The 22,062-nt window shown below is 43.1% G+C and overlaps 1 protein-coding gene and 1 long non-coding RNA gene across 4 annotated transcripts in view; one reads left to right on the top strand and one right to left on the bottom strand.

Annotated features, from left to right (window-relative positions):
* The window catches only part of ASTN2 (astrotactin 2), a 693,046-nt gene that overhangs the window by 305,941 nt on the left and 365,043 nt on the right, over positions 1–22,062 (bottom strand). For all 3 annotated transcript variants that reach the window (XM_081179638.1, XM_081179639.1, XM_081179640.1), the window contains exons 8-10: positions 20,089–20,173; positions 19,101–19,175; positions 15,713–15,850 (exon numbers count right to left, since the gene is read on the bottom strand). In XM_081179638.1, coding sequence (XP_081035764.1) covers positions 15,713–15,850; positions 19,101–19,175; positions 20,089–20,173 — 298 coding nt within the window. The remainder of the gene's footprint in view (positions 1–15,712; positions 15,851–19,100; positions 19,176–20,088; positions 20,174–22,062) is intronic.
* LOC308579090 lies at positions 1,015–3,639 on the top strand. The gene is made up of 2 exons (XR_014004272.1): positions 1,015–1,249; positions 2,768–3,639. It is a non-coding gene; the product is annotated as an uncharacterized lncRNA (long non-coding RNA).

Genomic DNA, 22,062 nt, shown 5'->3' with positions numbered 1-22,062 from the left:
ATGCCGTTTACCTTCCCGCCAGAGCGGTACCTATTTATCTACTTGCACTTTGACGTGCTTTCGAACTGCTAGGTGGGCAGGAGCTGGGACCAAGGAACGGGAACTCACCCAGTTGCGGGGATTCAAACCGCCGACCTTCTGATCGGCAAACCCTAGGCTCTGTGGTTTAGACCACAGCGCCACCCGCTGCTTCCCCCCAAATCAGTTCACAAGTCAGAAGGACTCCTCAGCTTAGTATCTCATATGTCTGGCAACGCCACACCATGGTGGGTCCATTCACTCCCCTATTTATGCAGAACACCCTCAACTTACATGGGGGTTATGTTCCGTGGATCACGCCTAAAACCAAAATCATTTATAGTCAAAACACACTGGGTTCAAAGGCGAGTGGGAATGCCAAAGTCTTTTTTCCTCAGATGCCTCCCCACTTTCCACCCCCTTTTAATTCTTTTTGCCAAGCGCATAAAGCTGAATGTGTACAAGTTACATGCATGTAAGTTGTGGGCTTACTGTATTATTATATAACCCATCCTATAGTTTAAGTCAATAGCAAAACTTTTTATAAAACTGGCCAAATAATCTGCTTGGTGATCACTGTGTGATAACTGAACAAGAAAGGAAATCAAGGCAATTCCTGGGTTAGAATGTATTTCCTGCTCGGTCTATGTTATTTTAGAAATCCCCAGTAAGGCAACAGCTTCTGAATATTCTTATAACTCCCTTATTTAAGGCCTCTCCTTACATTGTTTTGTTGTTTAGTCATTTAGTCGTGTCCAACTCTTCGTGACCCCATGGACCAGAGCACGCCAGGCACTCCTGTCTTCCACTGCCTCCCGCAGTTTGTCAGACTCATGTTTGTAGCTTCGAGACCACTGTCCAACCATCTCGTCCTCTGTCGTCCCCTTCTCCTTGCGCCCTCCATCTTTCCCAGCATCAGGGTCTTTTCCAGGGAGTCTTCTCTTCTCATGAGGTGGCCAAAGTATTGGAGCCTCAGCTTCACGATCTGTCCTTCCAGTGAGCACTCAGGGTTGATTTCCTTAAGATTGGATACGTTTGATCTTCTTGCAGTCCATGGGACTCTCAAGGGTCTCCTCCAGCACCATAATTCAAAAGCATCAATTCTTCGGCGATCAGCCTTCTTTATGGTCCAGCTCTCACTTCCATACATCACTACTGGGAAAACCATGGCTTTAACTATACGGACCTTTGTTGGTAAGGTGATGTCTCTACTTTTTAAGATGTTGTCTAGGTTATACTACGAGGCGGCAGCCTTCTGCTGGTTGAAAGATTGGATTCTATTAGAGAATACAGATGTCCTAGACCTGGAAGGTTTTAACAATTCGTTAGGATGGCACGCTTATTTGTGGTACGGCAAGGCAAAAGCACATGGAATGTTCAAAAACCATATTGTCAGGAAAGCAATTTTTATGGTCTGGATGAAATACAAAGACTTACTGGAAAGTAAGACTCCGAGGTGGCTATCACCAGTGGAGGCTAAGGCGTGGAAAAAACCCAATATGGAGGCCGGCTGGCCGAAATATTGGGAACTAATAGAAAAAATTGGTGACAATTGGAGGTTGCGGAGCTTCGAAAATTTAAAGGATAAGGTGCAAGATTGGTTTCACTATGCCCAAATTAACGAGGTTGTTAAGTTGGACAAAAAAACAGGATTCCAGGTGGAAAAATCAAAACTTGAGACAGAGTTGTTAGAACCAAAGACCAAGGTATTATCGAGAATGTATAACTTGCTGCTTAAATGGAATACACAGGATGAGACAGTTAAATCAGCCATGATAAAGTGGGCTCAAGACATTGGTTACAACATCATGTTTGAAGACTGGGAAAGGTTATGGACCACCGGTATGAAATTTACGGCATGCAATGCCTTGAAAGAAAACATTATGAAAATGATATACAGGTGGTACATGACCCCAGTCAAGCTTGCTAAGATATACCATTTGTCTGATAACAAATGTTGGAAGTGCAAGGAGGCTGAAGGAACATTCTTTCACCTTTGGTGGACTTGCCCAAGAGTGAAGGCCTTCTGGGAAATGATCTACAACGAGTTAAAAAAGGTGTTTAAGTACAGCTTCCCTAAAAAACCGGAGGCCTTCCTCTTGGGTATTGTCGGCCAAAAGGTCTTAAAGAAGGATAGAACGTTTTTTATGTATGCTACTACAGCAGCAAGAATTCTGATCGCCAAATATTGGAAGACTCAAGATTTGCCCACGCTGGAAGAGTGGCAAACGCAACTGATTGACTACATGGAGTTGGCCGAAATGACTGCCAGAATCCGAGACCTGGGAGAAGAAGCAATGGAGGAGGACTGGAAAAAATTTAAGAATTATTTGCAAAAATTTTATAAGTTATATGAACTATAAAATGACGCATAATTTGAAATGCTAGCCCCAGCAATGAGAGTGCAACATTTATGAAATTGGATAACATTATTGAAGGAATCAAAGTTTAAATGTTAAAGATGATAATATGTTTTGTTCCTAGAGAAAATAGACAATAAGGGATTTAAACTTAAACTGCAATTGAAAGTACCAAAGAAACACATGAAACAAGGTTATAATTTGCTGATAAATTTATTGTTAAGAATGCATTGTGCGGGAGATGTGGGGAAGTTCGATAGAAAGTTGAAATAAGCTGTTGAAGGGTTATGATTCTTTTTATTTTCTTTTCATTTTTTTTTCTTTTCTCTTCTTCTGTTTTCTGTCTATGCTTGAAAAAATGCAATAAAAACTATTTAAAAAAAAAATAGATTTGCCATCGCCTTTCTCCCAAGGAGCAGGCGTCTTTTAATTTCGTGACTGCTGTCACCATCTGCAGTGATCGTGGAGCCCAAGAAAGTAAAATCTCTCACTGCCTCCATTTCTTCCCCTTCTATTTGCCAGGAGGTGATGGGACCAGTGGCCATGATCTTCGTTTTTTTGATATTGGGCTTCAGACCATATTTTGGGCTCTCCTCTTTCACCCTCATTAAAAGGTTCTTTAATTCCTCCTCACTTTCTGCCATCAAGGTTGTGTCATTTGCATATCTGAGGTTGTTGATATTTCTTCCAGCGATCTTAATTCCGGCTTGGGATTCATCCAGCCCAGCCTTTCACATGATGAATTCTGCATATAAGTTAAATAAGCAGGGAGACAATATACAGCCTTGCCGTACTCCTTTCCCAATTTTGAACCAATCAGTTGTTCCATATCCAGTTCTAACTGTAGCTTCTTGTCCCACATAGAGATTTCTCAGGAGACAGATGAGGTGATCAGGCACTCCCATTTCTTTAAGAACTTGCCATAGTTTGCTGTGGTCGACACAGTCAAAGGCTTTTGCATAGTCAGTGAAGCAGAAGTAGATGTCTTTCTGGAACTCTCTAGCTTTCTCCATAATCCAGCGCATGTTTACAATTTGGTCTCTGGTTCCTCTGCCGCTTCTAAATCCAGCTTGCACTTCTGGGAGTTCTCGGTCCACATACTGCTTAAGCCTGCCTTGTAGAATTTTAAGCATAACCTTGCTAGTGTGTGAAATGAGTGCAATTGTGCGGTAGTTGAAGCATTCTTTGGCACTTCCCTTCTTTGGGATTGGGATGTAGACTGATCTTCTCCAATCCTCTGGCCACTGCTGAGTTTTCCAAATTTGCTGGCATATTGAGTGTAGCACCTTAACAGCATCATCTTTTAAAATTTTAAATAGTTCAGCTGGAATATCATCACTTCCACTGGCCGTGTTATTAGCAATGCTTTCTAAGGCCCATTTGACTTCACTTTCCAGGATGTCTGGCTCAAGGTCAGCAACCACACTACCTGGGGTATACGAGACATCCATTTCTTTCTGGTATAGTTCCTCTGTGTATTCTTGCCACCTCTTCTTGATGTCTTCTGCTTTTGTTAGGTCCTTTCCACTTTTGTCTTTTATTATGGAAATCTTTGTACAAAATGTTCCTTTCATATCTCCAATTTTCTTGAACAGATCTCTGGTTTTTCCCATTCTATTGTTTTCCTCTGTTTCTTTGCATTGCTCATTTAAGAAGGCCTTCTTGTCTCTCCTTGCTATTTTTTGGAAATCTGAATTCAATTTCCTGTATCTTTCACTATCTCCCTTGCATTTTGCTTGCCTTCTCTCCTCCGCTATTTGTAAGGCCTCGTTGGACAGCCACTTTGCTTTCTTGCATTTCCTTTTCATTGGGATGGTTTTAGTTGCTGCCTCTTGTATAATGTTACAAGCCTCCATCTATAGTTCTTCAGGCACTCTGTCCACCAAATCTAAATCCTTAAACCTGTTCCTCACTTCCACTGTGTATTCATAGGGGATTTGACTTAGATTGTATATTACCGGCCCAGTGGTATTTCCTACTTTCTTCAGTTTAAGCTTGAATTTTGCTATAAGAAGTTGATGATCTGAGCCACAGTCAGCTCCAGGTCTTGTTTTTGCTGACTGTATAGAGCTTCTCCATCTTTGGCTGCAGAGAATATAAGCAATCTGATTTCGATGCTGCCCATCTGGTGATGTCCATGTGTAGAGTCGTCTCTTGTGTTGTTGGAAAAGAGTGTTTGTGATGACCAGCTTGTTCTCTTGGCAGAACTCTATTAGCCTTTGCCCTGCTTCGTTTTGTACTCCAAGGCCAAACTTGTCAGTTGTTCCTTTTATCTCTTGACTCCCTACTTTAGCATTCCAATCCCCTATAATGAGAAGAACATCCTTCTTTGGTGTCATTTCTATAAGGTGTTGTAAGTCTTCATAGAATTGGTCAATTTCAGTTTCTTCAGAACCAGTGGTTGGTGCATAAACTTGGATTACTGAGATGTTGAAAGGTCTGCCTTGGATTCGTATCGAGATCATTTGTATCATTTTTGAGATTGCATCCCAGTACAGCTTTTGCCACTCTTTTGTTGACTATGAGGGCCACTCCATTTCTTTTACAGGATTCTTGCCCACAGTAGTAGATGTGATGGTCATCCGAACTGAATTTGCCCATTCCCGTCCATTTTAGTTCACTGATGCCCAGGATGTCAATATTTATTCTTGTCATCTCGTTTTTGACCACATCCAACTTACCAAGGTTCATGGTTCTTACATTCCAGGTTCCTATGCAATATTTTTCTTAACTGCATTGGACTTTCCTTTCGCTTCCAGGCATATCCGCAACTGAGCGTCCTTTCGGCTTTGGCCCAGCCGCTTCATCAGCTCTGAATCTACTTGTACTTGTCCTCCGCTCTTCCTCAGTAGCATGTTGGACGCCTTCCGACCTGAGGGGCTCATCTTCCAGCGTCATAACTTTTATATGCCTGTTGTCTTTGTCCATGGAGTTTTCTTGGCAGGGATACTGGAGTGGCTTGCCGGTTCCTGCTCCAGGTGGATCATGTTTGGTCAAAACTCTCCACTATGACCTGTCCATCTTGGGTGGCCCTGCACGGCATAGCTTATAGCTTCTCTGAGTTATTCAAGCCCCTTCACCACGGCAAGGCAGTGATCCATGAAGGGGTCTCCTTACATACAGAGCTGTAATTCTATAAAACAAGAATAGGGGGCCCTGTGGCCCTCCAGGTGTTGTTGGAATTTCATCATTCTTGAGCACTGGGACATGCTGGGTGAAGCTGATGGGAGTTGGAGTGCAACAACAACTAGAGGCCTACAGAATCCCTAACCCTGGCACAAAATGTTTCTACCCTAACAAAAGAAGACTTTTTGCAATGTTGGTGGATACGTCCCACTTGTGGGATATGTCCCATCAGTACTTGCTACTTATTGCCAATTCAGTTTGTAAAACCTAAAGTTCTTGCAGTTGATCAAAAGTTTTATTTAAAACAAAAGAAAGCACATCTGTCAGCTAAGATCTTGGTATGTTAAATTTTGGGATGAAGCAATTGTGATTAAATGCCAGAGTGTATTCAGACTAATCAGGAAAATGATAAGAAAAAACTAATAATGAAGAGAAGTGGGAATTGTTTAGAACACCTTAGAATGCCATATGGTTCATTATTAGGCGTAATCACTTCCCTTTGCTATGAAGTGCCTGTTGTATTATTTGATAATTCAGAATTATGTATTTTGGCAGTCTCTTCAATTGTTAAATGCACATGTGTGCACACAAACACCCATATATATCCACTCAAAATATTTATATTTATGATTTTCAGAGGGGTGGCCCTGTTAGTCCATGGCAGCATTAACAATAAAGAGAATTGTGGCTGAGGAACTTTAAAGACTAGGAAATTAATTATGGGATGAAATCTCATAGGCTGCAGCCCATTTCATCAGATGTGTACAAAAAGGTATGTGCAGCAGTTAACACACAATCTTCAGTTAAACCTAAAGGCTAAGCTAAAGCTTCCTGCAGCCAATTGGAAGCCGTGCCTTGCTTTCTGAACATTTTAGAAGTTGAACGAACTTCTGGAACGGATTCCAATCGACTTCTGAGGTACGACTGTATTTGGTAAAAATGGATGTTCCAGTGAGGTATGGTGGTGAGTTAGAAGTCTCTTATTAGCTTCCATGCTGAAAGAGATACCGGTAGCTGTGTGGCGTTTATGGTGGCTGAGAAGTTTTCCAGCTGCCAGAAAATTCATTCCAGGGTCAGGAGTGAAACATGTGGTCATCCTCTTGAAGTTTTCTAAGAGCTGTGTCTCACAGGAGGGTCCGGAAGACAGCATGTCTGGGACCCTGGGTGAGTAGAACAGCTCTGAAGCCAAGGAAATTAAAACCTAGCCCAAACTACACAACAGCCTGCTATGGACACTTGGCTTGCAACACATTATTTTCTTAGCTATAGAATGAATTGAGGAAGAAATAGAAAAATAATTCTTTATAAAAGCACACAAATAAGAGATAAGAGATCTGTGGACAGCTTAAAACGACAATCCTACAGGCTGGAATCTTTCTCAAGAAGCATTAAAGGATCTATTGCCATTAAAGATATCAACAGACTATGACTCTTTATTGTCTGTAATTTAAGTTGTACATCTTCTGCAAGTCCGTAAGTCTTCACCTCTTTGTGGAATTTACAGCTGCGTTATAAATCCTTAAGGGGGAGGGAGAGGTAGTAAATGAGGATTGATCAGAATATCTCACTGATCCTAGAAGATTGTTTGCAAGTGTTGCTTAAAGAGCAGCGAGTGGCATTGCAATCTGAATTCTGAGAAGTAATCCGAGAAGTAAAGGAAGAATTCAACAGAAAGATTAGCTTGTTGATTAGAAAAATAGGAGAAGTGGAATCTGCAGACGACAGAGAGGGGCCATTTTTGCCTCATCATGTTGAATCTGCAGACCCTGTGCTCAAAATATTTCTGATGCTCAGAGAAAAATGAACAGCTAATAGTTGAATAAATTGAATTACAAGAGGTGTTAGTGACAAGGCAAGATACGTTTTCTCCTGCCAGCTGTGACTTTAAGAGGTTGCTTAATGAGATTGCTGGGGGAGTGGATTTACAAATAGAGAAGGCTGCTAATGTACCCAAAGTTAGTTTTCCGAAGAACTGGAAGGGGAGAAGAGAGAAGAATTGAGGAAAATGGACTGTTGATTAGTATGACACTGAGATATGTTGGAACCCTTAAAATAAAAACATCACAAAGAACTGGAAAAATATTAAATTAGGCCATCAGAAGATAAAAAATTAAAGAAGAGGCATACTGGACTTCTGGAGTTAAAAAGAATTAGAGCATCAATCTGCTTGTTTGTTTAATAGGAATAAATGCAAGGTCTGAGAAGAACAAAACCATACAAGGACTGCACTCCATGCCCACCAATCAGGGGAGCACAAGTGGGTAGGACAAGGTTCAGCTGACTTGAATACCCAATTGTTGTCCTATTTGGCTTGGAGAAGCAGCTTAGCTCAGTTGTCAGTTGGTCAATTAACACTACCCAGATATCTGTTCAAAGTCAAACTCTGATAAAAATGCAAGGTCCAACAAACTCCTCCATTGCCTCACTGACAATATCATTTCCCAGAAGACAGAAGAAGCAACAAGGAGATCATCTGTCTTGGGCCTAGTCCTCACAAATGGGAAGGAACTGATCAACAAAGTACGGAGAACCTTCAGAGGAAGTGATCATGTCCTCTTGGGTTTCATTATGCAGAGGCAAGTAAAAGCTGAGTGTAGTCAGACATGCACTCTAGACTTTAAGAAGGCCAATTTCAAAAAAGCTTAAGGAGCTACTGGGTGAGATCCCATGGTCAGAAATATTCAAAGAGCAGGTAGCTCAAGATGGTGGGAGTTTCTTAAAGGTGAAAGATTGAAGGTACAAATGCAGACAATTCTAACGAGAGAGCATGAGACATGTGGTTGCATAAGAAGCTTACAGATAACCTAAGATTTAAGAAGGACATGTATAAGAAATGGAAAAGAGAAAGTACCTGTGAAAGGATCTAGGGGTCTTGGTGGACCACAAATTTAACATGAGTCAACAGGCTGATGCAGCAGCAAAAAACCCCAACTAAGGCCATTTTAGGCTGCATCAACAGAAATATAGTGTCCAGATCAAGGGAAGTAATAGTTCCATTGTATTCTGCCTTGGTCAGACCACACCTGGAATACTGTGTCCCGTTCTGGGCGCCACAATTTAAGAAAGATATTGACAAACTGGAACGTGTGCAGAGGAGGGCAACCAAGATGATCAAGGGTCTGGAAACTAAGCCTTACGAGGAGTGCTTGAAGGAGATGGGTATGTTTAGCCTGGAAAAGAGGAGCCTGGGAAAATATATGATAGCCATCTTCAAATATCTTAAGTGCTGCCACATAGAAGAGGGAGCATGCTTGTTTTCTCCTGCTCTTGAGGGCAAGACTCAAGGCAATGGCTTCAAGTTGCAGGAAAGGAGATTCCAACTAAACATTCATAAAAACTTTCTGACAGTAAGAGCTGTTCAGCAGTGGAACAGACTCCCACAAGAGGTGGTGGACTCTCCTTCTTTGGAGGTATTTAAGCAGAGGTTGGATGACCATCTATCATGGATGCTTTAGCTGAGTTTCATGCACTGCAGGGGGGGTTGGACTAGATGACCCTCAGTGTCCTAATTGTAGAATTCTATGATTATATGATTCAATCTTCTCTTCTTGCTTACATGCCTGGCTTATGCCACAAACTGTATGAACACAATTCATGCCACTTTACTGTTGTACACATTACTGAGCACATTGACAGTGCCAATTAAATATTCAATATATCCACAAGCACTACAGTACCAATGCCGGGCAAGTTCTACCATTTCGCTGCAAGGTATTTTCCTGATCTACGGACGTATACCAAGGTAATCACTATGGCTTACAGGAAAGGCCAGGAAACTGTAATCTCCCCAGCATGGGGCATTTATCTCTGGTGATGACAGCACCACCATGACGTGAAGCGATGTCCGGCAAAGCAATGATCAATTTGCTCCATCATGTTAAATCTGCCATTCATCACTGGTGCCTGCTGTCAGGAGTGCAGGGATGCCTTTATCGGAGGCGGTTGATGCTGTTATTGACAGAGCAATAGACTTTGAAGGGAGCTCCCTCTACGGTTCAATGTAACCATTGATTAAAGGGTCTGATAAAGGACTTGCTCAAAGCTAAGCCATTTTCTTTCAGTGGCACTAGAAGCAAAAAAAAAAAAAAAAAAAAGGTTGTGCAGGAAGCTACTCTTTCAGACAGGTGTACGGAATGTCCCGAAGCCAAAAGGTGGCATTACAAAGTTCTAAAAGCACTGGCAATCATTTTCTAGCACTCTAAATTCTGAGAATAGGCTCTCCTCTTTAAGCCCTCTTTCACTGCGAAGATCACATGGGCAGCGACTGGAGGCACAAGTCTTTATCTATGGCTGCATCCCAACTATGGAAATCTCTCCCAAGCATGTTCCCCCTGGAAGCACCATTGCTCTATTTTAGGAATGAAGCTGTCCTGTTCACTCAATTACTTGGTGGTTAATTCAATTTACCCATTGCTTTCTATCTCACTTTCTCTTTAATACTTTCTTTAAGTGCTGCCTTAGTTCAGAAGATCTTTTGTTGCTCCTTTCCATTTTCCAAGTATATAACGATAATTACATCTGATGCCCTTTTAAAATGTGGGGTTTTTTGGAGGGGGGTTATTGGGTTGTTGCTGTTTTTATTTTGATTATGTATTTTGTGGTTTTCTATTTTGATTTTATTCTGTGAACTGCCCTGAGACCTGCAAGTATAGGACAGTATATAAATTCTAATCATAATCATAATAAGTAGTAGTGGTGGTCTTTCTTTCTTTCTTTCTTTCTTTCTTTCTTTCTTTCTTTCTTTCTTTCTTTCATTCTTTTATAGATGTGATTGAAATCCGCCGAGGAAAACAGGTAGTTGCCTTAAAATGAGTTGATTTGTCTGACAGTCTAGTACTGCCTTCTCTGACTGATAGCAACTCTCCAGGATCTCAGGGCAAGGTTTTTCCCATCATCTACTATCTAATCCTTTTGATGGGAAGGTTTGGATCTGTGACCACCTGTTTGCAAAGCATGTGCTCTGTCACTGAGCAATAGCCCCTCCCTGAAAGATGGTAGGGAGGCAGTGTGGTATTCAATTATTCACAAGCGGGGGTGGGGGTGTGATAGGCAAATTATTTTACACCATTGTGATATTTTACCCTCACGGGAATTCTTGAGGTAGATAGCTATTGCTCCCGTTTTAAGGAAGGAGAACAGAGTCTGAAAGACATTTACTTGTCTCCAGGGATCTACAACAAGATCCTGTCCAAGTCTGAGTTTGAATCATGCCACCAGATCGAAATAGCCAAAGACCCTCTGGCAAAGCCAATTTTGAGGACATGTTTAAAGGCCATCAGAGCTAATCTACACACCCTACCACCAATCAGCATATTTTCCCTTCCGATGGGTGTGTGTGTGTGTGTGTGTGTGTGTGTGTGTGTGTGTGTGTGTAATGCCAGAGACCATGCAATGAACCAAAAGCAAGTGAGTTCACTCTAAAGGAAAAAATTAAGATGAATCTGCAGCAAGCTAAAGAGAAAACATCCTTCCAGCTGATCCTCCCATCAAAGCTCCTCTAGAGCATGCCAGGCAAGTGCAGGGCCTTTCTATCTCTCCACAGTTACTATAACGACAGAGCCATAAGTCATGTCACCACAACAGCTAAGGCTCTGCTCCTGTGATTTATGTCTGCAGATGCTAAGAATTAAATAAATAATATTACAGAAACATTGTCTTTTTAGAACTGGTGGCAGAGCAAGTAGCCCTCAAGTTCCCAATGTGTAACGTGAGAATAAGAGGGCAAAGTGAGCAAATGCAACAGGCTTTGAAGCAGTAAGGCAGAAAATGAAAAAAGATTCCTTAACTCTTTAAAAAAAGAAGAAGAAATGTTGTAGGGGATTTAGGTATTCTCTCTCCCCCCCCCCCCGAGTTTCCCTTCACAGGGATGGAGGGAAAGCCATTCAGTTTTCATTTCCATGCAGACTTGCCTAATTCACAATAAGCAAAATGGTGTACAGCTTATCTCTGGAAACATTGCGCTTCTCCAAATTGTGTCATGCAGTTCTCCAACCCAAACATGTGCACAGATATGCATAAATTAATGAAAATAATGTACAAAGCAACGAGAAAGATGTATCGGGAAATAACCTAAGCACACCGCTTCCCTAGCACATGTGCAGAATGGATCTTAAGTAACCATACACCCTCCACTATCTCTTCTGCACACAGTTTAGTGTTCCTGCAATGAACAGACACTAGTAATTAGTCCTGGTTTGCGTGTCATGGTAACCCAAATCATGGTGTACTGTTATTGCATAAATATGCTGGTTTCTGGAGGGAGCTTGCACATACTTTGCTGCTTCTTCCTGGGCTTTCTAGGTTACTGCGGGACTGTAGCTAAGCCAAATTTTAACTTGACATTTTGTCTGAAACTGGGATTGTGCTTAAGACATGTAATTATTCCCATTCACGAAGTCTCAAAGATCCAAACAATTCTACACACAAACACCCTTTATAAATACCATCATCTCTAGAAAGCAGAATCCTTTTCTGAACCAGCACACAAAAGCAGATCAGCATCCCCCCCACCACACATATCTGCTGCACTCAAGACACCTTCATTAAGATAGAAGGGTCATGCTGAGACCTTCACCCTGAGAGCTATAAAGAACTTGAGTATTTTCACAATGCAGGTGCTTGACAATTTTCCTCCATTAAGCTCTTAGCAAAGCATGACCTTCAGGCAAAGGTGTCAGGCTAATAAGAGGCCGAGAGGAATATGGTGTGCTCACAGGTAAGGGCTGGGGGTGGGGATGCTACCATGCCTACAGAGGAGGAGAGAGGAATGCCCTGGCGGCCTTGCTGCTAAGGCAACATGTCATAACATGGTCAGGAGAGCATCCACTTCAGTGGCAGGTATAAAATAAGTCTGGGAAAGAAAGCCAGGCTGTGCTCCAAGGAACCTCGCAAGCAGGTCTTGTATTCCAATGGATGTCAGAGAAAAGAAGATCCCTGCCAGAGAGAGTGAAAGATCAGCCTGGGACAACAACTTGTACAGAGCTTACATCAGGCTTCCCCAGCCTGCGGCCTTACAGATGTCCTTGATCTGGGGTGTGGGTGACAATCTTCTGGCTTGTCAGACCTACTACACTGTTGTTGCTTTCCTAGAAACCCTAAGATCCGCCAACCAGTGCCAAGTTCCAAAGATACCAGGTTAGAATGAAAGAACAGGTACATCTGAGCACATTCTAAGCCGGTAATTTTGCTTTCAGTGATTTTTGTGTGCAGGCCTTTCACACAAAAGTTCACTCCTGCTAGATTTCTTCCTTTCAGTATCCTGGTTTACACAGTGGGGTGGAAGTGTGTGTGTGTGTGTGTGTGTGTGTGTGTATTCCTATCTTTAAAGAATTGGGAGCAAGAAACCCTTGCTGATATTCTGCTTGTCATACATCTACCAGTAGATCCTGAGCCACCTTCTGACCAACCTAAATATAGACTCCAGCTACCATCAGCCCCAGCCTGCCAGGTCATGGGTCAGGAATGGTGGATCTGGTGGGCACCATGTTGGCTACCCCCACCCCCATTATAGATGTTCAACAATATCTGCAATTTTTGTTTGAGGAAGGAATAATCTGAAGATAACAATCTAAATTGTTTCAGGAAAGTACTATCTCATCAGGAGCAGCTGAGGACATTTTTGTCTCAACCAACTTTCCTAGCTAGGTGAAATGGTCTCCTCTGCCTTAGGTATTAATTCTCTATTGTTTTAAAACCTATTTTCAGTTGCTTTTGTACTGCTTATAAATCCATTTTAGCTGTTTTTATGAAGTATCTGCAAATTGCCTTAGGCACTTATGTAAGAAGTGCTTTAATAATAACAATATAATGAAGAAAATGGTGAAGGAGGGGGTAAAAACTGAGGAGGGAAGAGATAAACTTTTGGCTGTTTCTTGCAATGTGAACAAAACACTGAGACCCAGCTCTTAATTCTAGACTAACATCTCCACAGCAGCTTATGCAGCTGTGATCAAGTTTACTTTCAAGTAAAAAGATATGGAGAAATCATTGAATGCTACACCAATTCCGTCTTTCAGGCTGAGCTCCACCTGAGAAGAGCTCAGGTTTGAATACAGACACAACAGATCACTCTTTGGTTCCCAATGTATTTGTGGAGCCTTCCATAATTCAACATCAAATATTTATTACCACATTTATTAAATGTTAAATAATTTAACATCTGCTGTGTGTCACCAAGGTGTTCAGTTAACTATTTTCCCTTTGTTGCAGCTGAGTCTCCAGTTTTTTCACATCTTGTATTCTAAAGTTGTGGTTCTCTTCTTGAGAGGTACAACCACAGACCTTCTGCAGCTCTCTCATATTCCTGTCTCTACTGTTGTTGTTTTCCTTATGGGCAAAATTAACCACCTGCCAATGAGTATTAAAATAGTCCCCCCCCCCTCAATAGTGTTGAATCTAAATAGTGGGTTATCAATCCAAGTCTTCATCAACTAGCTTTGGGCATAGAAGCACAAGTGATGCATTTAATTGTATGCATGGCAAACCAGTTAGCCTATGAGGCAGGACACCATTGCTGTTGTCTGGGAAGTGGGAGCATTTATAATTATTTCTTCACTGGGGGAAAATTTGTAGCCTTGTCTACTACCAAGCCTGCCTAACTTGCAATGGAAAGTAACACCTGAACCTGAATTTGGAGTTTCAAAACAATCCAAATTATGAGCTCTCATATACAAATTCTAAGAGATTTTCTATGGGTGTGGACTGGCATACACACACACACACACACACACACACACACACACACACGTTTAGAAGCGAGCTCTTGTGCATAACTTAGCTCACTATCATAATTATGGAGCCATTTTATTAATCCCTTGTAACCTTTCCCAGAGCACAGTTGTGAACAGCACTGATTCGCTGTCCCTTATGTCAATCATGAAACAATCTTCACTCCCTCTTGGAGCAGTTTTTCAACAACAACAAAGGGAAATAATACCATATTGCCCTGAATATAAGCCTCACTTTTTCCCCAAACTCTGGCCGTGAAAAGTTAAAGCGTGGCTTATATTCGCGACCTTACAGTATGCAGCCAGGAGCGTGGGGCAAACAGCACCAGGAGTGCAGCAAAGCAGTGCCTGCCCTGTTCATGGTCCCCCGTCCTCTCCCCCAAGGCCGGGAAAGGAGAGAGTGAGGAAGGGGAAAGGCCACCGGCAACGCAACGTGGCTCCCCCATCCCCCAGTATGCAGCCAGGAGCAGTGAGGAATGGAGCGGCTTATATTCTGGGTTCTTTCTTTCTTTCTTTCTTTCTTTCTTTCTTTCTTTCTTTCCTTCCTTCCTTCCTTCCTTCCTTCCTTCCTTCCTTCCTTCCTCTTCCCCCTCCAATTTTAAAGGTGCAGCATATATTCGGGTGCAGCTTATATTCGGGCCAATACGGTTATAATCTGAACTATTTATAATTTAAAATATACAGATGCCAAGGAAAGGTTTGATGAGCTAACCATGCACATCACCTGAATAGGCAAATAACAGAATTTGATATAAGGATAGCAAAAGCATTTAGAGCAGGATTGATATTATCTGAAGAGCCAAAGTGCTTGCTTGAAACAGGGGGGGGGGGGGCAGCAGCACAGAGCTCACACCACAGCAAAAATAACCTTTAAATTTATTATTTATTTTATTATTAAATTTATATTATGCCATTCTTCCCAAAGGAGCCCTGGACAGCAAAGACACAAGTGATAAAACAATCAAAACATCAAAAACAATTTCACTGCAGAAGCAGTAGGGGAAACTATTTTTACTTATAAGGCTTGTTGAAAAACTGAAGTCTTCAGTCAGTGCCAGAATTATAACACAGACAGTGCCTGTCTAATATTTAATGGCAGGGAATTCCCAAAGGGAAACGGCCACCACCCTAAGGGCCCCGACGCGTGGTAAGACAGTATCTGCAGGAAGCCCTCTTTGTTTAAATATTAACAGATGTGTCTGTGCACAACCCAGGCTCTCTATCCTGGAGTACAACTGCAGAAAAGCCAAGAGAAAAACAACACATCTCCCATCTCTACAAAGGAATAAGTTCGTATCACTATAAATATCAAGGGTATCGTTAACAGCATAATATGGGGGCTTATCAGGTAAATCAGCATGTGTCCCATGCAGAGAGAGAAGCCTAGGTAGAGGTTTCACTGCAACAGCTCACTCCATTTTAGAAACCTAAATGGGTACTGTGACCTTCCCTCATCCACAGTGCAGGGAGTATCATCCTTACCTGACATCTGATGGATCTTCGGTCACCAGGACATCTGTTTTGCAGCTGGCCAGCGGATTTATAGAAAGCTCCACTGGAGGAACCACAAAGCTCTTGCTAACTGGCAGCCAGAGACCCTGGCCTAGGCTGTAGGTGGACCTTCAAAAAAGAGCAGAAGATGAGAATGGTGCCTACATTCTCTACATTCTACACAGACTCTGGTTGCTCTAGTTCCCAAATTTGGTGCTCTTTTTAACACAGAATACTTGAGCTTTTTGCTACTTGCAAATTAATTACTGACAGAAGTGTTGAACCTTATAGACTTGTTTGTTCCTTAAGATTTCATGGTGGCTGGTGACCACTGGTACTAGTAGGGTGGAAGACAGGGAGGGTAACAAACAGTAGGTGGACCCAGAGAAAAAGACCACAAGAGCCAACTAATTCTGGTTTTGTCCCCACCCTCTTCCTCCCTGCTGAGTTCTGCAAGAGGTAACCCTGAGATGGAGGGGGAAGCTGACAGGTTCCTGGACTGGTTGGAAGGAAGAAGGCAGGCAAGTTGGTGAGGCAGCACCCCATTTGCACAGACAATCTTCTAACAGAATACGGAATTTATCCATCTCAGGGCCACTTCATAGGGCTTTCTTAGTGGTGTTCCTGAAATCATGGAAATACTTTGCCTTTTGAGGTTCATTTTAAAGACTCATTTATTTATATCTTTTTATAATTAATATATTTTATAGGTCGCTGGCATTCACTGCCTACCTTGTAACTTGTGTTTTGTTCCCTGTCCTGAGAAGCATCAGTAATAATTAGGGATGGAGGAAAATATGAACAGGTCCACCTACACCAGGGGTTGGCAAACTAAGGCCCAGGGGCTGGATGTGGCCCCCCCAGGCTCGTCAATCCTGCCCGCAGACCCTGCCGCCTGCTCGGTCAGTCCCCGCCCTCTGTGGATGCCTCGCCACGTGGAGACTGACTTCTGCGATGCTAGCATGGCTTCTGGGTGGGTGGCGATGTTGGTGCAGCTTCGGATTGGCTGCAGGAAGCTCCTGCAGCCAATCCAAAGCCGCGGACGGCTCTGGGTGGGTGACAACACTGGTGTGGCTTCGGATTGGCTGCAGGATGTTCCTGCAGCCAGTCCGAGACCTGACCACTGAGGTAAACCCAGCATGGCCATGGACGGAGAAGCCAGCGGGCAGGCGGTGAGTCTCGGCTGAGCCATGGGCATCGTGACGGGCGCGTCATGGGGCTTCAGCCAGCGCTTGGTGTGCCTGCTGGCCCCACACCTGGTGCCCAGCTTGACGCTGCTGCTGGTGGCACGCTTGGCAGCCGCACTGAAGCAGCTGGAGAGCGAGCTGCGCGCCACCTGCCGGGCACCCCGCATGTGCTGCCTGCCCACCAACCTGGCCTCGGACGACGGGCTGCAGCACATGGTGCACACCTCCTGGTAGCTCCACGGGGATGGGCCAATGGAGTGGCTGCTGCTCGCTAACAACGCCGGTGAGCAGGCGCCACCGAGACGTGCTCCTGAGCACATGCAGAGTGCATTCCTCCTCCAGGTCCGGTGACAGCTGCAGGACCAGCTTGCAGGGTATTTATGTTTTTCAAAATATAGTCCGGCCCCCCACAAGGTCTGAGGGACAGAGGACTGGCCCCCTGATGAAAAAGTTTGCTGACCCCTGACCTACACTATGGTGTCTGTTGTGCTGGAATATTTTATGCAATCAAGAGGAGAATCACATGGTTTGCTTTTTTAATAACCTTATTTACCTCAACTCAGTTGGTTCCCAGAAGAGCTTTCTAGGCAGATTACATTTTTTAAAAAATGAACGAAAAGCTAACAGTCAGGGACAGCAAAAAAGCAATTTTGCAACAGGGAAAACAAAAGCTGAACCCACAAGCTTTGGTGAAACGGAAGAGTATTTATTAAACTCCAACAAACTAAAATATAGAGGACCCATCAAATTTCCCAAAGTACTGGATTCCAGTGGCGTAGCGTGGGGGGTGCCAGGGGTGCCGGCCGCACCGGGTGCAACATTTGGGGGGGGGCGCGTTTGGCCGGCCCTCCTCGAGGAAGCAGGAACCCCACTGTCCTCGGACCTCCTCCGAAGGCTGGCGGTGGGGCGGAGAGACCTCCTCCCGCCGCCAGGCTTCGGATGGCTGTCCTGAAGACTTGTGGTGGGAGCAGTGGTGTAGCGTGGGGGGTGCAGGGGGGCCTGCTGCACCTGACGCAGCATCTGGGGGGGGGCGGAAGAGACTCGAGTGCTAAAATCCACGGGTTAGGGGGCGCAAATTACTTGCCTTGCCCCGGGTTAGGGGGCGCAAATTACTTGCCTTGCCCCGGGTGCTGAGAACCCACGCTACGCCACTGCTGGATTCCCACAACCCAGATGCCACAACTGAAAAGGCCTTGTCATAAGTCCCTGTCAGCCAAACTCTGATGGCAATGAGAGCAAGTAAGTGAGCTCTAACCTGATGCACAAAGAAATATAAATTCTGCTTCTTGGCTGGCAAACCACCTCAAAATTTTCTCTCAGGAGCTGGCGTAGTGGGCTTTAGTGCTCTGGCGCCAAGAATCAGACAGGGCCAGACCCAGCCAGATGAATCTGAAAGGGATTCATTGTTCCCCTTATTTCTATTTATTATTAATATTATTATTATTATTATTATTATTATTATTATTATTATTATTACCTATTAGTCACTTTTTAATAACTAGAAGCACATTTTAACAAGTGCATACATTAAAACCAACCTCTGGAGTAGTATGGGAATAAGCAGACATAGGACATCCTTCACATAAGTAAAACACCTGGCTGCAGTTAAATAAAGAAATGCTACCACAAACAGTTAAAATGGACCCATCCAGCATTGTTAATAGGGTGAGCTGAATAATTTAAACACCCAGAAAATTAGTCATGTTGCCTGGCTCTCATCTTTAGTGAGAGAGTCTGTCAATTGTAGCCAGGAAGGGAACCTAGTTGAAACATCCTGAAATGCACAAGAAGAATAACATGTTGGAGGGGGTTTTTTTCACTGGTGGCAGATGACAGAGATTGTGACACCATGAGACCGGTGTAAAACCAAATAAAATAAAGGTTTTATTACAAAACAACAAACAACAAAGCTTGTGGGTGTTTTTCCTGCAGGCCGGATTCAAACTGCAGCTTTTCTCCTTTTGTAGTCATGGCCAGTTGCACCCAATCAGCCCAGAGCTTACAGAAACTGTTCTTAAAGGTACAAACATCTTTGCTGTTTCTGTGTAGAATGTTTCTTTCCCAACATAACATGCCAAGATAACAACTTCTTGATTCTGATTGTGTAAATAAGTTCTGACAGAATGGAACAAAAACTGGCTGGCAGCTCCCATATCTGCCAAAAGTCTATTTGAAGAGGTTGTATGACTCACCGAAGTATTTTTTCAGGTGCTTGTTCTCCTGTAACCAAGTCATAGCCCCTTTCCAGTGTTGTATATGGCCAAGGCCTGAAAGATATGGAAAAAGAAGAATCTCATGAAACCAGGAAAGGAGAGAACCTGTTAGCAGAGAGGTAGCAATTATTTTATTTATATGCTACATTTTAGAGTGTAGCCTCACAATGTGACATACAAACCAAGTGTAGGAATGCAAGAAGCTGCCTCATAACAAGCCATAACGTTGGTTCTTTCTCTACAATAGGGATGGGGGACCTTCTCCAATCCATGGGGGCTTGGTCCAGAAGCAAAAAATGGACATAGCAATAAATACAGAACTTTACATTTGTATAGTGGGGTGGTTTCTGCACACACACATACATCCCTCTCTATACTACATCCAGACAAGCAAGAGGCATTACCAGAGTGCAAGGACACATCCCAGGTGGGCAAAAACTCTCAAGGAGGGGACAGAGCTCAGTCGGTGAGCATATCCTCTCAACATTTCTTGGATGAAAATAGGGACATCCCATTCCATAATGATAATGTTTTCTATTTATATCCCACACAGCCACTCTGAGCAGCTTTCAACATATAAAAAACATAATAAAAAACACATTAAAAATAGAAATAAAAACCTTCTCTACACAGGATTGCCTTCAGACAGCTCGGGGATCAGATAAATCCAACGTTTCTCCAATGAAAATAGGGATATCCTAAGGAAAAGTCGGACATTCTGGGATCAAATCAGAAACTGGGATGGCTTCTCTAAATCAGGGTGGTGGGGAAGGGGTGGGGTGGGGTGGCGTTTGTACCTGCAAGCACCTACTTGGCCAAGGTGGAAAGCAGGAGGCTGGACTGGTTGGGACATTTATGTGGCCCAGCAGGGATCAGTCTGGATGCAACAGGTAGGCCAGTCACCACCACCACCACTACCATTTGCCAGCTTTTATTGCCTTTCCCATTTGGAATACTTTGCACTCACCCTTCACTGTGTCCCCAGTCATTGCGCACACACAAGTGTTGGTGCACCGGGTCAGGGCCATAGCCCTCGTGACAGCTGCACTCACCTAGAAAGAGAGAACACATGTTGGAATGCTAAACTCCTAGCAATTGGATAGTTCACCACCTCTCATGAAAGTCTGTTCCACTGTTGAACAGCTCTTACTGTCAGAAAGTTCTTTCTCATGTTGAGTCGGAATCTCCTTGATGTCATTGGTTTAGGTCTTACCCTCCAGGGCAGAAGAAAACAAGCTTGTGCCACCTTCCATGTGACAGCCTTTAAGATATCTGAAGATGGCTATCATATCTCCTCTCAGTTTCCTTTTTACCAACCTAAAGAAACCTAGCAACCTCAACAATTCCTTGTAAGGCTTAGTTTCCAGACCCTTGATCATCTTGGTTGCCCTCCTCTATACAAATTCCAGTTTGTCAACAACCTTCTTAAATTGTTCAAAGTGGGATATAAGGGCTCATGCAATTCTGAAGATATTCTGGACTCTGTTTGTACAAATGAAAGACAAGAAACTAAAGAGTGAATCGAACCATCCTCATGATATGTTATATGTGAATGTTAGTATGGAATGGAACAAAGAACACAGGAAGGTATCACTTGGTCCACTGACTGGCAGCAGCTCCTAAAATGTTTCAAGCAGGGAGTATTTCACAGCGCTACCTAGAGTTGCCAAGGACTGAGCCTGAGAGCTTTTGCATACAAATCAGTTGCTCCACCAATGAGCCATGTCCTTTCTCCTAAAGAGAAACCCAATACACATTCTAACATTCTGAAACACAGCCTTAATATGAGAAGGGGAGAAAAGAAGAGAAACCAAATGCGTATTCCATATACTAATAAATATAGTTTTTATATTAAATATCAGTTCATATGCAACTTTCTTGCATAGGGGGGAGGAGAAAGGACTAAAGCTTCCCTTCCCGTTTGGCAAGATGTGGGAACAGATGACCCACACCTGGGGCAAGCAGTCAGCTGCCATGTGGCACACCATTCTTAGGTGGCTTAGATTGATCCTTTGTTTCACAGAAATACATATCCCCAAGCAAGCGCTGGCAAAAATATATAATAAAAGATTAATTGGATTTGTTCATCCAGGAGCCGTTAAAAGCCTGTGTTGATTTTTCTTCTCCTTTCCCCTTCAGCTGACATTTTCTGTTGACAAAGCACCAAGCTAGGGCAAGTTTTAAGCACAGCTGGCATAAAGAAGATTGAGGGCCTCTTTGCATAACTCCCCATCACATATGTTCCAGTAGCTCCAGCTATTCCTATTTATCAGGGACCGCTCCAATTTGATCACTATCCCTGGTTTATCTTTTGGACGATACCTTGTCAATATTTTGTTAGTGTGAGTTGCCATTCCTCAGTTATATTTATTTGTTTATAAAAGTATTTTTATACTGTCATATTTTAAAATGTCATATACTGCTTTAACTGTCTTAGAATTCTTTCTCCTTTTTAACTGTGGACATGTTTGCCACTTTGGGCTCCTTCAGCAGAAATTTCAATTCAATAAATGAATAAATATCAGAAAATAGTAGGGCAGGGTAAAAAAATACTGCACCATTAGAAAAATAACCACAATACATATAATAATTAAAATGACTGGCTAATAAAGTTAAACAGCTGCAGAAGTCTGTTAGCCACCTGCCCCATCAACAATCCAGCTGCTGTAGTCCCATGTAAAGTGCACTGCATACAAATGGCAAAGTGATCCCAAACCAGATACAGTGGTACCTCGGGTTAAGAACTTAATTTGTTCTGGAGGTCTGTTCTTAACGCTGCACGATTTCTGTTCTCATCCTGAAGCAAAGTTCTTAACCCGAGGTACTACTATTTCTGGGTTAGCGGAGTCTGTAACCTGAAGTGTCAGTAACCTGAAGCGTCTGTAACCCGAAGTACCACTGTATGACTACCGCAAGCCTACCGCAACCCCACCCCCAGCCT

The sequence above is a fragment of the Podarcis bocagei genome (genome assembly GCF_964188305.1).
Source record: "Podarcis bocagei genome assembly, chromosome: Z".
Lineage (NCBI taxonomy): Eukaryota > Metazoa > Chordata > Lepidosauria > Squamata > Lacertidae > Podarcis > Podarcis bocagei.
Note: the sequence above shows the minus strand (reverse complement) of the source record. Positions and strands in the feature narration are given on the sequence as shown.